General features: G+C 42.6%; 1 protein-coding gene across 2 annotated transcripts; it reads left to right on the forward strand.

Moving 5' to 3' along the window:
- The first annotated feature begins 3281 nt into the window (after positions 1–3281).
- LOC115120983 (mucin-2-like) lies at positions 3282–11576 on the forward strand. 2 transcript variants are annotated; one of them, XM_065001066.1, is made up of 6 exons: positions 3282–3793; positions 4469–4786; positions 4899–5117; positions 8819–8967; positions 9548–10112; positions 10491–11576. In XM_065001066.1, exons 1-6 carry the CDS (start codon positions 3754–3756, stop codon positions 11252–11254), a joined length of 2055 nt encoding a protein of 684 aa, XP_064857138.1. In that variant the 5' UTR covers positions 3282–3753; the 3' UTR covers positions 11255–11576. The 2 variants fall into 2 exon arrangements, with proteins under 2 accessions (XP_064857138.1, XP_064857139.1); XM_065001067.1 differs by having other exon boundaries at positions 3283–3793; positions 4553–4786.
- The last annotated feature ends 397 nt before the right edge of the window (positions 11577–11973 follow it).

Raw genomic sequence — 11973 nt, forward strand, 5'->3', positions numbered from 1 at the left:
TATATTTTTATACTTCAATGGGTTTTAAAATTCCAAATCAAATAACTAAATGATCCTCGGTATGACCCCCCTGGTTTAGACAGGGTTTAGATTATGGAGGGGAGGGTTAACGCATCCCCCAGGGTTTAGATTATGGAGGTTAGCATTATGGATGGGTTAAGATCCCATCCATGTGAAACCCCCCCAGGGTTTAGTTTGGAGGGTTAACAGGGTTTAGAGGGTTTTATGGAGGGTTAACGCATCCGTGTGAAACATCCCCCCCGGTTTAGACAGGGTTTAGATTATGGAGGGTTAATGCATCCGTGTGAAACACCCCCCCGGTTTAGACAGGGGTTTATGGAGGGTTAAGATTATCCCCCCCGGTTTAGACAGGGTTTAGATTATGGAGGGTTAATGCATCCGTGTGAAACACCCCCCCAGTTTAGACAGGGTTTAGATTATGGAGGGTTAACGCATCCGTGTGAAACAGCGCCCCTCTGTCTCCGTATGTGTAGACCATGTATCTGATGCTGTCTGGACAAACAGAGCATGTCATACTTTTTCTGTCCACACAGCATCAGATACATGGTCTTCATATAGAGGGGTGCTGTTTCGCTCACTCGGATGCTTACACTGGTGACATCATTTCAGCAGAGAGGAAGAGGTCGAAGAGAGAGGGCTCACTCTCGCCAAAATCTGTCCAGAATAAGCCCAAATTGCCCAAATGCATTTCTATAGGCATCATTTGCACACATGATGTAATTCCTTCTGTCTGGGTCTTTATGTTTTTGGTTGGATAGGTTTCTCAGTTTCTTTCTTAGGGTTTTGCTGTCTTCATACTGTTTAGGCTTTCTACTGCCAAGTTACACCTTCACTGTCTTCTTCATACTGTTCAGTTCCTTTGGCTTTGATGCCTCATGGTTGAGTACTGCTCTGTTCAGGTAGACTGTGATGTTGCTGTGATCTGATAGGGGTGTTTAGTGGGCTGTTCCTTTGGCTTTGATGCCTCATGGTTGAGTACTGCTCTGTTCAGGTAGACTGTGATGTTGCTGTGATCTGATAGGGGTGTTTAGTGGGCTGTTCCTTTGGCTTTGATGCCTCATGGTTGAGTACTGCTCTGTTCAGGTAGACTGTGATGTTGCTGTGATCTGATAGGGGTGTTTAGTGGGCTGTTCCTTTGGCTTTGATGCCTCATGGTTGAGTACTGCTCTGTTCAGGTAAACTGTGATGTTGCTGTGATCTGATAGGGGTGTTTAGTGGGCTGTTCCTTTGGCTTTGATGCCTCATGGTTGAGTACTGCTCTGTTCAGGTAGACTGTGATGTTGCTGTGATCTGATAGGGGTGTTTAGTGGGCTGACTGTGAACGCTCTGAGAGACTCTGGCTTGAGGTCAGTGATACAGTAGTCTACAGTACTGCAGCCAAGGGATGAGCTATAGGTGTACCTACCATAGGAGTCCCATCAAAGCCTACCATTGACTATGTACATACCCAGCATGCGACAGAGCTGCAGGAGTTGTGGCCCATTTTTGTCATAGTTGTGTCTAGGGGGGCATATTTGGGAGGGAATACTGTCATCTCCAGGTAGCTGTTTGTCCCCCTGTGTGCTGAGTGTCAGGTTCTTGTCCAGTTCTGGGATTTAGGTCCCCACAGACTAGTACATGTCCCTGGCCCTGGAAATGGTTGATCTCTCCCTCCAGGATGGAGAAGCTGTCATCGTTAAAGTATGGGGATTCTAGTGGGGAGATATAGATAGCACACATGAGGACATGTCTCTGTTGAGATCATTTTCTTGTTAATTTCTAGCCAGCTGTAAAATGTTCTGGTGTTGACTAATTTAATAGAGTTGGTTAGGTCTGCTCTACACCAAATTACCCCCTGAGTCTCTTCCCTGATTCACACCTGGTAGTGTGGTGGAATATACACCTTGTATATTCCAGGATGAGATAGTGAAGGCTTTGTGTTCCATAGTGTCTAGTGTTGCCTCTCTCTCCCATTCCCCCCCTCCTCTGTAGATTCTCCATCCTTGGACTCTCCTGCAAGACAGAGTGAGAGTGCTGTTAAGTTTAATGTCTAGTGATGTAGCGATGGCCATGATGTAGCGATGGCCAACAGGAAGTCATGCACTGTTGCTATGGTTACTATGATAAACAAAAAACATGATTGGAAATGGCACATAAGGCTCAAATGGGAAACGTAGTCACATATTTAGAAATAATAATTTCTTTATGTTGGTGTATTTATCATTGTGAAATACAGAACAGGGCAGAACGACAGGTTTGTACGTTGTCAGCTCGGGGATTCAAACTTGCAACCTTTCGGTTACCAGTCCAACGCTCTAACCACTAGGCTACCTTCCGCTCCTATATGTATTTCTATGGTCTGTAGTCTGAAGAGAAGAGGTCGTCTGATCGTCTGGTTGTGACACAGGGTTCTTGTTAACAGAGTTGGGGTCCAATTTAATTCAATTCCATTTGAATACAGACAATGAATCGCAATTCAATGTATCATTGATGACCATCATTTTCCATGTGGACTTTTCAATCCATGAATGGAATTTCACTTCACTTTCTGAATTGACCGAGTTGAAACATGTAGTTTATTAGACTGTAACCTCGTCCCCCAGGATCAATAGAGAGACGACTGGTGGTGGAGATTACAGTATATTTATTCATCAGTACTGATAACATTCTGTAGGGGGCGATGTGGAGGTCGTTCTGTTGGTTTAATGAGATCTCAGTAGCTTGTCTGTTGAGTGATGACATCATTCATTAAGGGGGAGTTGGGTTGAAGAGGAGGGATGTTTCTTCTATTCAGAATCTCATCTGTTGAGTTTATAACTTACAAAGACTGTATTTTGATCAATAAATGTCAGAAAAAAGTTATAAAATATATTGATGTATACTTTAACTATATTGTCATCATCCCAACAATGTGTTCCTCCTCTGCTGAAACCAACATGGTAACTTTAGAACAGAGAAGTTGACAGTTTTAAAACTTAGTCACCACAGATAGCTGAGTTCTCTGGTGGTTTAGAAGTCTAACCTCCGGCCGGTTTGAACCAGTTTCCCTCTGCTGCACATATAGACCTGCAGACACTGAGGTCACTACAGAGAAATCATCAGGATGTGTAGGATAATGCCCACCCCCTTCACCACCAGCATCACTATACTCATCTCCTTGACATGGAGAGAGAGAGAGAGAGAGAGAGAGAGAGAGAGAGAGAGAGAGAGAGAGAGGTGTCAGATGAGGGAGGAGCTTTCAATTAAGGAAGAGAGAGCGTTTCAGAAACACCCTGCTGTCAAGTGTGTAGCTGACAGAGACTCTGTTGTGGACCTGAGCTAGCAGGTAGTATAGTAAAATAACTTTAACAGTATAGTAACTGTTGTAGTAAAGTAACTTTAACAGTATAGTAACTGTGGTAGTAAAATAACTTTAACAGTATAGTAACTGTGGTAGTAAAGTAACTTTAACAGTATAGTAACTGTTGTAGTAAAGTAACTTTAACAGTATAGTAACTGTTGTAGTAAAGTAACTTTAACAGTATAGTAACTGTGGTAGTAAAATAACTTTAACAGTATAGTAACTGTGGTAGTAAAGTAACTTTAACAGTATAGTAACTGTTGTAGTAAAGTAACTTTAACAGTATAGTAACTGTGGTAGTAAAATAACTTTAACAGTATAGTAACTGTGGTATTAAAGTAACTTTAACAGTATAGTAACTGTGGTAGTAAAGTAACTTTAACAGTATAGTAACTGAGGAGTAACTGTCCAGAATGAAGATACTCCATGTTGTCTCCTGCTGTCTCCTCTCAGGTGAGTTCTGTCTGTCTGTCTGTCTGTCTGTCTGTCTGTCTGTCTGTCTGTCTGTCTGTCTGTCTGTCTGTCTGTCTGTCTGTCTGTCCAGGGTTAAAGTAAGATTTCTGCAGGGTTAAAGTTAGATTTGAGCAGGGTTAAAGTTAGATTTATCCAGGGTTAAAATAAGATTTATCCAGGGTTAAAGTTAGATTTATCCAGGGTTAAAATAAGATTTATCCAGGGTTAAAGTTAGATTTATCCAGGGTTAAAATAAGATTTATCCAGGGTTAAAGTAAGATTTTTGCAGGGTTAAAGTAGGATTTAAGCAGGGTTAAAGTAAGATTGATCCAGGGTTCAAGTTAGATTTGAGCAGGGTTAAAGTAAGATTTGAGTAGGGTTTAAGTATGATTTGAGCAGGGTTAATGTTAGATTTGAGCAGGGTTAAAGTTAGATTTGAGCAGGGTTAAAGTTAGATTTGAGCAGTGTTAAAGTTAGATTTGAGCAGGGTTAAAGAAGGATTTGAGCAGGGTTAATGTTAGATTTGAGCAGGGTTAAAGTTAGATTTGAGCAGGGTTAAAGATTTGAGCAGGGTTAATGTTAGATTTGAGCAGGGTTAATGTTAGATTTGAGCAGGGTTAAAGTTTATCTCACAGGCCATCAGTTGTGACTGTACTGTGTGTTTCTGTTTGACAGCTCTGTGTGTTGAGTCAGATGTCATGAATGTGAAGGATGTGGTAGGAGGACAAGTCATGTTCGGCTGCTCATTCACTTTGGCAGGGAACAACAACAAATATTTCTGCAAGGGGACATGTTCTGTTAAAGACATTCTGGTTGAAACTAAGAGGAGCAAGAATGTAACTCAAGGTAGATACAGTATAGAAGACAAGGGAGATGGAGTCTTCTATGTGACCATCAAGAACCTGATGAAGTCAGACTCTGGGACCTACTGGTGTGGAGTGGAGAGATCTATAAAGGACTCATACCAAGAGGTGCATCTCACAGTTACAGATGGTAAGTTAATTCTCCATTTGAATTGTTATCTAGTAATTCACTTCCTGACTTATTTTCTGACATGAAGTTGTTTCAGTATTGGTGTTTATCTGTACTTTCTATTGACTCACAGCTCCTCCCACTTCTACACCGTCACCTGTCACCTGCAGACCCCATGTCTCCACAACCCTTCCAAACCTCTCTACAACATCCTCTAACCTCTCCACAACCCTCCCAGACCTCTCTACAACATCCCCAAACACCTCCTCAACCATTCCAAACCTCTCTACAACATCCCCAAACACCTCCTCAACCCTCCCAAACCACGTCAGTGGTCGCCTATCAAGAGCTGGTATGATGAATCTCTCATCTTCGACATTAACTAATAAGTTGTGATATGAAATACTGTAATGCTGGATGAAAATTGTTCCTGTTCAAGCATTGGACAAATGTCACTACTTCTCTCTCTGTTGCTCTCTTTATTCACTCAATCTCTCTCTCTGTCTCTCTCTTTATCTCTCTGCCTCTCTCTCTCTGACACCCCACCTCTCTCTCTCTCTCTCTCTGACACCCCACCTCTCTCTCTCTTTCTCTCTATCTGTCTCTCTCTCTCTCTGACATCCCACCTATCTCTCTCTTTCTCTCTCTCCATCTGTCTCTCTCTCTCTTTGACATCCCACCTCTCTCTGTCTGTATCTCTCTCTCTGACACCCCACCCTCTCTCTCTCTCTCTCTCTCTCTCTCTCTCTCTGACATCCCACCTCTCTCTCTATTTCTCTCTCTCTATCTGTCTCTCTCTCTCTCTGACATCCCACCTCTCTCTTTCTTTCTCTCTCTCTATCTGTCTCTCTCTCTCTCTGACACCCCACCTCTCTCTCTCTTTCTCTCTCTCTATCTGTCTCTCTCTCTCTTACACCCCACCTCTCTCTCTCTCTATCTCTCTCTCTCTGACATCCCACCTCTCTCTCTCTATCTGTCTCTCTCTCTCTCTGACATCCCACCTCTCTCTCTCTCTATCTGTCTCTCTCTCTCTCTGACACCCCACCTCTCTCTCTCTATCTGTCTCTCTCTCTCTCTGACACCCCACCTCTCTCTCTTTCTCTCTCTCTATCTGTCTCTCTCTCTCTCTGACATCCCACCTCTCTCTCTCTTTCTCTCTCTCTCTCTATCTGTCTCTCTCTCTCTCTCTCTGACACCCCACCTCTCTCTCTCTTTCTCTCTGTCTCTGTCTCTCTCTCTCTGACACCCCACCTCTCTCTGTCTGTTTCTCTCTCTCTCTCTCGTTCTTTTTTCAATCGCTGTCTCTGTCTCTGTCCCTCTCTCTCATCTAGATTCTCTTCAATAGGAATACTCTCTTGCAGGACAGAGTGCTGTTAAGTTTCATGTATACTGATTTCAGTGGTGCCTAATATATAATGGTGTTCTATTATGTTGTAGCAGGGACTATGTTGTCATGGGGATGCAGGAAGTGATGCAACACTTGAGGTTTTGTGGAAAGCAGCTGCTGACACCATGACCTCTGTTGCTATGGTTACTCTGATCACTATCTTACTCAGTCTCTTCCTTTATATTTGTCATCCCAAAGCAATGTAGTTGCGACTCTAGGGGGAGTATTTTAATTTTGGAAGAAAAGAAACGTTCCCGTTTTAAACGGGATATTTTGTCAGGACAAGATGCTAGAATATGCAGATAATTGACAGTTTAGGATAGAAAACACTAACGTTTCCAAAACTGTAAAGATATTGTCTGTGAGTATAACAGAACTGATCCAATCCGGAAGTGCCCCATATTTTGAAAGCGCTGCGTTTGAGCTGTGAATGTGTCCCTATTGAGCTGTGAATGAGTCCCTATTGAGCTGTGAATGAGTCCCTATTGAGCTGTGAATGAGTCCCTATTGAGCTGTGAATGAGTCCCTATTGAGCTGTGAATGAGTCCCTATTGAGCTGTGAATGAGTCCCTATTGAGCTGTGAATTTGCTATGAACCAGCTTAGGCTTTCTACGTATTCTCCAAGGTGTCTACAGCATTGTGACGTAGTTTTACGCATTTATGTTGAAGAATAGCATCCATTACTCCAATCGGTCCTACTGAAAAACGAATTGTCCCGATGGATATATTATCGAATAGATATTTGAAAAACACTTTGAGAATTGATTATAAACAACGTTTGCCATGTTTCTGTCGATATTATGGAGCTAATTTGGAATATTTTTCGCTGTTTTCGCGACTCCAATTTCCGGTTGATTACTCAGCCAAACGTGAAGAACAAACGGAGCTATTTCGCCTACAAAAATAATATTTTGGGAAAAAAGGAACATTTGCTATCTAACTGGGAGTCTCGTGAGTGAAAACATCCGAAGCTCAAAGGTAAACGATTTAATTTGATTGCTTTTCTGATTTCCGTGACTAAGTTACCTGCTGCTAGCTGAACAAAATGCTATGCTAGGCTATTGATAAACTTACACAAATGCTTGTCTAGCTTTGGCTGTGAAGCATATTTTGAAAATCTGAGATGACAGGGTGATTAACAAAAGGCTAAGCTGTGTCTCAATATACTTTATTTGTGATTTTCATGAATAGGAATATTTTCTAGGGATATTTATGTCTGTTGTGGTATGATAATTAGTGTCAGGCGATGAATACGCTCCCACATGCGGGATGGGGAATCAGTAGAGGTTTTAAGTCTCTTGCTTTATGTTTATCATCCCATAACTACCAAGATAGTGAAGTCTCTTCCTTTATATTTATCATCCCATAACTAGCTAGATAGTGAAGTCTCTTCCTTTATATTTATCATCCCATAACTAGCAAGATAGTGAAGTCTCTTCCTTTATATTTATCATCCCATAACTAGCAAGATAGTGAAGTATCTTGCTTTATATTTGTCATCCCATAACTAGCAAGATAGTGAAGTCTCTTCCTTTATATTTATCATCCCATAACTAACAAGATAGTGAAGTCTCTTCCTTTATATTTATCATCCCATAACTAGCAATATAGTGAAGTCTCTTCCTTTATATTTGTCATCCCATAACTAGCAAGATAGTGAAGTCTCTACCTACCTTATCTTATTGACTGATCTATCCACCAGTCTACCATCCAAATGGCAGTTGTATCCATCTATGATATTTATAGTCTGGAAAGCCCATCGGGTTTGCAAAAATCTGGTAATTTCTGAAAAACCTGGTAATTTTAGCAAACTCAGCTTTGTTCAACTCTGTAAAGTCTCTCCTCCTGTCTGTGGTCAGGTCTGATGGTATCTATGATATATACAGTACTCTGTAAAGTCTCTCCTCCTGTCTGTGGTCAGGTCTGATGGTATCTATGATATATACAGTACTCTGTAAAGTCTCTCCTCCTGTCTGTGGTCAGGTCTGATGGTATCTATGATATATACAGTACTCTGTAAAGTCTCTCCTCCTGTCTGTGTTCAGGTCTGATGGTATCTATGATATATACAGTACTCTGTAGAGTCTCTCCTCCTGTCTGTGGTCAGGTCTGATGGTATCTATGATATATACAGTACTCTGTAAAGTCTCTCCTCCTGTCTGTGGTCAGGTCTGATGTTATCTATGATATATACAGTACTCTGTAGAGTCTCTCCTCCTGTCTGTGGTCAGGTCTGATGGTATCTATGATATATACAGTACTCTGTAAATTCTCTCCTCCTGTCTGTGGTCAGGTCTGATGGTATCTATGATATATACAGTACTCTGTAAAGTCTCTCCTCCTGTCTGTGGTCAGGTCTGATGGTATCTATGATATATACAGTACTCTGTAAAGTCTCTCCTCCTGTCTGTGGTCAGGTCTGATGGTATCTATGATATATACAGTACTCTGTAAAGTCTCTCCTCCTGTTTGTGGTCAGGTCTGATGGTATCTATGATATATACAGTACTCTGTAAAGTCTCTCCTCCTGTCTGTGGTCAGGTCTGATGGTATCTATGATATATACAGTACTCTGTAAAGTCTCTCCTCCTGTCTGTGGTCAGGTCTGATGGTATCTATGATATATACAGTACTCTGTAAAGTCTCTCCTCCTGTCTGTGGTCAGGTCTGATGGTGTGGACCAGTGCTGGTCTGGTAGTCATGGTGACAGTGTTAGGACTGGTCCTGCTCCTGTTCTACAGACAGAGGAGAGAAACCAGGAGAACACCACCACCACCAGTCTCCTCCAACACACAACCTGACCCTACTGGAGAGGTGAGAGACACAAGGGTGTATGTGTGTGTGTGTGTGTGTGTGTGTGTGTGTGTGTGTGTGGGTGTGTGTGTGCGTGTGTGTGTGTGTGTGTGTGTGTGTGTGTGTGTGTGTGTGTGTGTGTGTGTGTGTGTGTGTGTGTGTCCATGATAACTTGTAGTGTAGAGGTGATAGACAGGGAGGTGGTAAACTAAACATTAAGGGTTGAGTGTGTGAGTCTACAGCCTCTAGTGGGATTCTACTGTAGTCTGTTATCATTCCTCAATCTGTCAACAGGAAGAACCTCCGACAAACAACACTTGTTCATTAGACAGCTCAATTTCCACACATGATGGATTCTCAGACTCATAGGCTGCGTTTACACAGGCAGCCCAATTCTGATCTTAATGATTGGTCTTTTGACCAATCAGATTATATATTTAGCCAATTAAAGGGCTGCCTGTGTAAATGCAGCCATATTAACAACGTAGTTCTTCATTTACATTTTTGGTTTGAACCTTGACTCACATTGGTTGAGGGACCTCCACTCTTTTCCATATTGACCATGTATGTATGTAGTAATTGTCATTGGTTCTTTATGCAGGTTGTCTGTGTGTACGAGGAGATCAGAGAGGCAGACAGACAGACAGACAGACTTCCTGTGGTCATCTCTGTAGTCTACTCTACTGTCAAATCACCTACCAACTCTACAACCTACCCTGCTGGCCAAGCCTCTACAACCTACCCTGCTGGCCAAGCCTCTACAACCTACCCTGCTGGCCAAGCCTCTACAACCTACCCTGCTGACCAAGCCTCTACAACCTACCCTGCTGGCCAAGCCTCTACAACCTACCCTGCTGGCCAAGCCTCTACAACCTACCCTGCTGGCCAAGCCTCTACAACCTACCCTGCTGGCCAAGCCTCTACAACCTACCCTGCTGGCCAAGCCTCTACAACCTACCCTGCTGGTCATTCCTCTACAACCTACCCTGCTGACCAAGCCTCTACAACCTACCCTGCTGGCCAAGCCTCTACAACCTACCCTGCTGCCCAAGCATCTACAACCTACCCTGCTGGCCAAGCCTCTACAACCTACCCTGCTGGCCAAGCCTCTACAACCTACCCTGCTGGCCAAGCCTCTACAACCTACCCTGCTAGCTCTGTCACAGGTATTCCACAGATTCATGTGTAACTGCATAGGTGTTTGAAAGTGGGCGTTGACAAATAAGTGGGAGGAGCAACATACATGGGTCTATGGAAAACAGCTAAACAACAAACTGCCCAGCTAATTGGGGAGTTTGTTGGCCACTTAATGTCTATTTGAGTGGCTGCTTGCTGCTTCCTTGTAGCATTTTAGCTAACCCTAACTCTGTTCCTAACCTTAACCTGATTTTCCTAACCTGTTACGTTAGTTATCCTGAATGGCAATGTACATTTTCCTAACCTGCTATTTTATTTCTACTAACCTCCCATGTTAATTATCCTAACCTGCCATGTTATTCTACTGTGACTTCCCAAAGATAATATAAATCCATATTCTACTGCAGATCAACCAGCTTCTCTCATCTACTCCAATGTGGATCTACCTACAGATTCTAGAGTCTCTTCATGTCCTCCAACAGCCAGTGGAACCCAGGATGATTCCATCTATTCTACAGCCCAGCTACCCAAAGATACTGTAGAATCTACAAGATACCCTGCTGTGCACCTCTCTAAAGACACTCCAGAAGACGCCATCTACTCTACAGCCCAGCTACCCAAAGATACTGTAGAATCTACAAGATACTCTGCTGTGCACCTCTCTAAAGACACTCCAGAAGACGCCATCTACTCTACAGCCCAGCTACCCAAAGATACTGTAGAATCTACAAGATACCCTGCTGTGCACCTCTCTAAAGACACTCCAGAAGATGCCCTCTACTCTACAGCCCAGCTACCCAAAGATACTGTAGAATCTACAAGATACCCTGCTGTGCACCTCTCTAAAGACACTCCAGAAGACGCCATCTACTCTACAGCCCAGCTACCCAAAGATACTGTAGAATCTACAAGATACCCTGCTGTGCACCTCTCTAAAGACACTCCAGAAGATGCCCTCTACTCTGCAGCCCAGCTACCCAAAGATACTGGAGAATCTACAAGATACCCTGCTGTGCACCTCTCTAAAGACACTCCAGAAGATGCCCTCTACTCTACAGCCCAGCTACCCAAAGATACTGTAGAATCTACAAGATACCCTGCTGTACACCTCTCTAAAGACACTCCAGAAGATGCCCTCTACTCTACAGCTCAGCTACCAACAATAATGTAGTACTATAGAATATATACAAGGAATGTGTCCCAAATGACACCCTATTATCTATCCCCCATATGGATCCTGGATAAAGGCAGTGCTCTATAGAGAACAAGGTGCCATCTGGGATGAAGAGAAGCTTCCTGTAGAGAGATGAAGGGTTGTCACCACAGAGCCACCATCTTTTATGACATGAAAAAAACAATCCCTTTCCTGTTTCAAATCCTCCTTGACATATTGTATTAAAACAGCTCATGCGATTTTATTGAATATAATGTATGTAAAATATGAACACCTGGGTTTAAAATAAATCTGTATCGCCAGATTTTGTGAAAGTCAAGCAACATTTTTGCAAATATTTGTGTAAATATGTGTTTGTCAAAGCATATTGGCTTCATTTTGTCTGTTATAATAATGAAGACAGTAATGCCATAATAGTCAGTTGTACCTTTGAGATTAACACATATGTTTAAATCAGTGTAAATGTGGAGTGTTTGTGTGTGTTTGTTCATGTGTGTGTGTGTGTGTAGTGTGTGTTTGTCAGTGTGTGTGTAGTGTGTGATTGTCAGTGTGTGTGTGTGTGTGTTTGTCAGTGTGTGTGTAGTGTGTGATTGTCAGTGTGTGTGTGTGTGTATTTGTCAGTGTGTGTGTAGTGTGTGATTGTCAGTGTGTGTGTAGTGTGTGATTGTCAGTGTGTGTGTGTGTGTTTCTCAGTGTGTGTGTAGTGTGTGATTGTC

This window comes from Oncorhynchus nerka, linkage group LG15 (genome assembly GCF_034236695.1).
Source record: "Oncorhynchus nerka isolate Pitt River linkage group LG15, Oner_Uvic_2.0, whole genome shotgun sequence".
NCBI lineage: Eukaryota > Metazoa > Chordata > Actinopteri > Salmoniformes > Salmonidae > Oncorhynchus > Oncorhynchus nerka.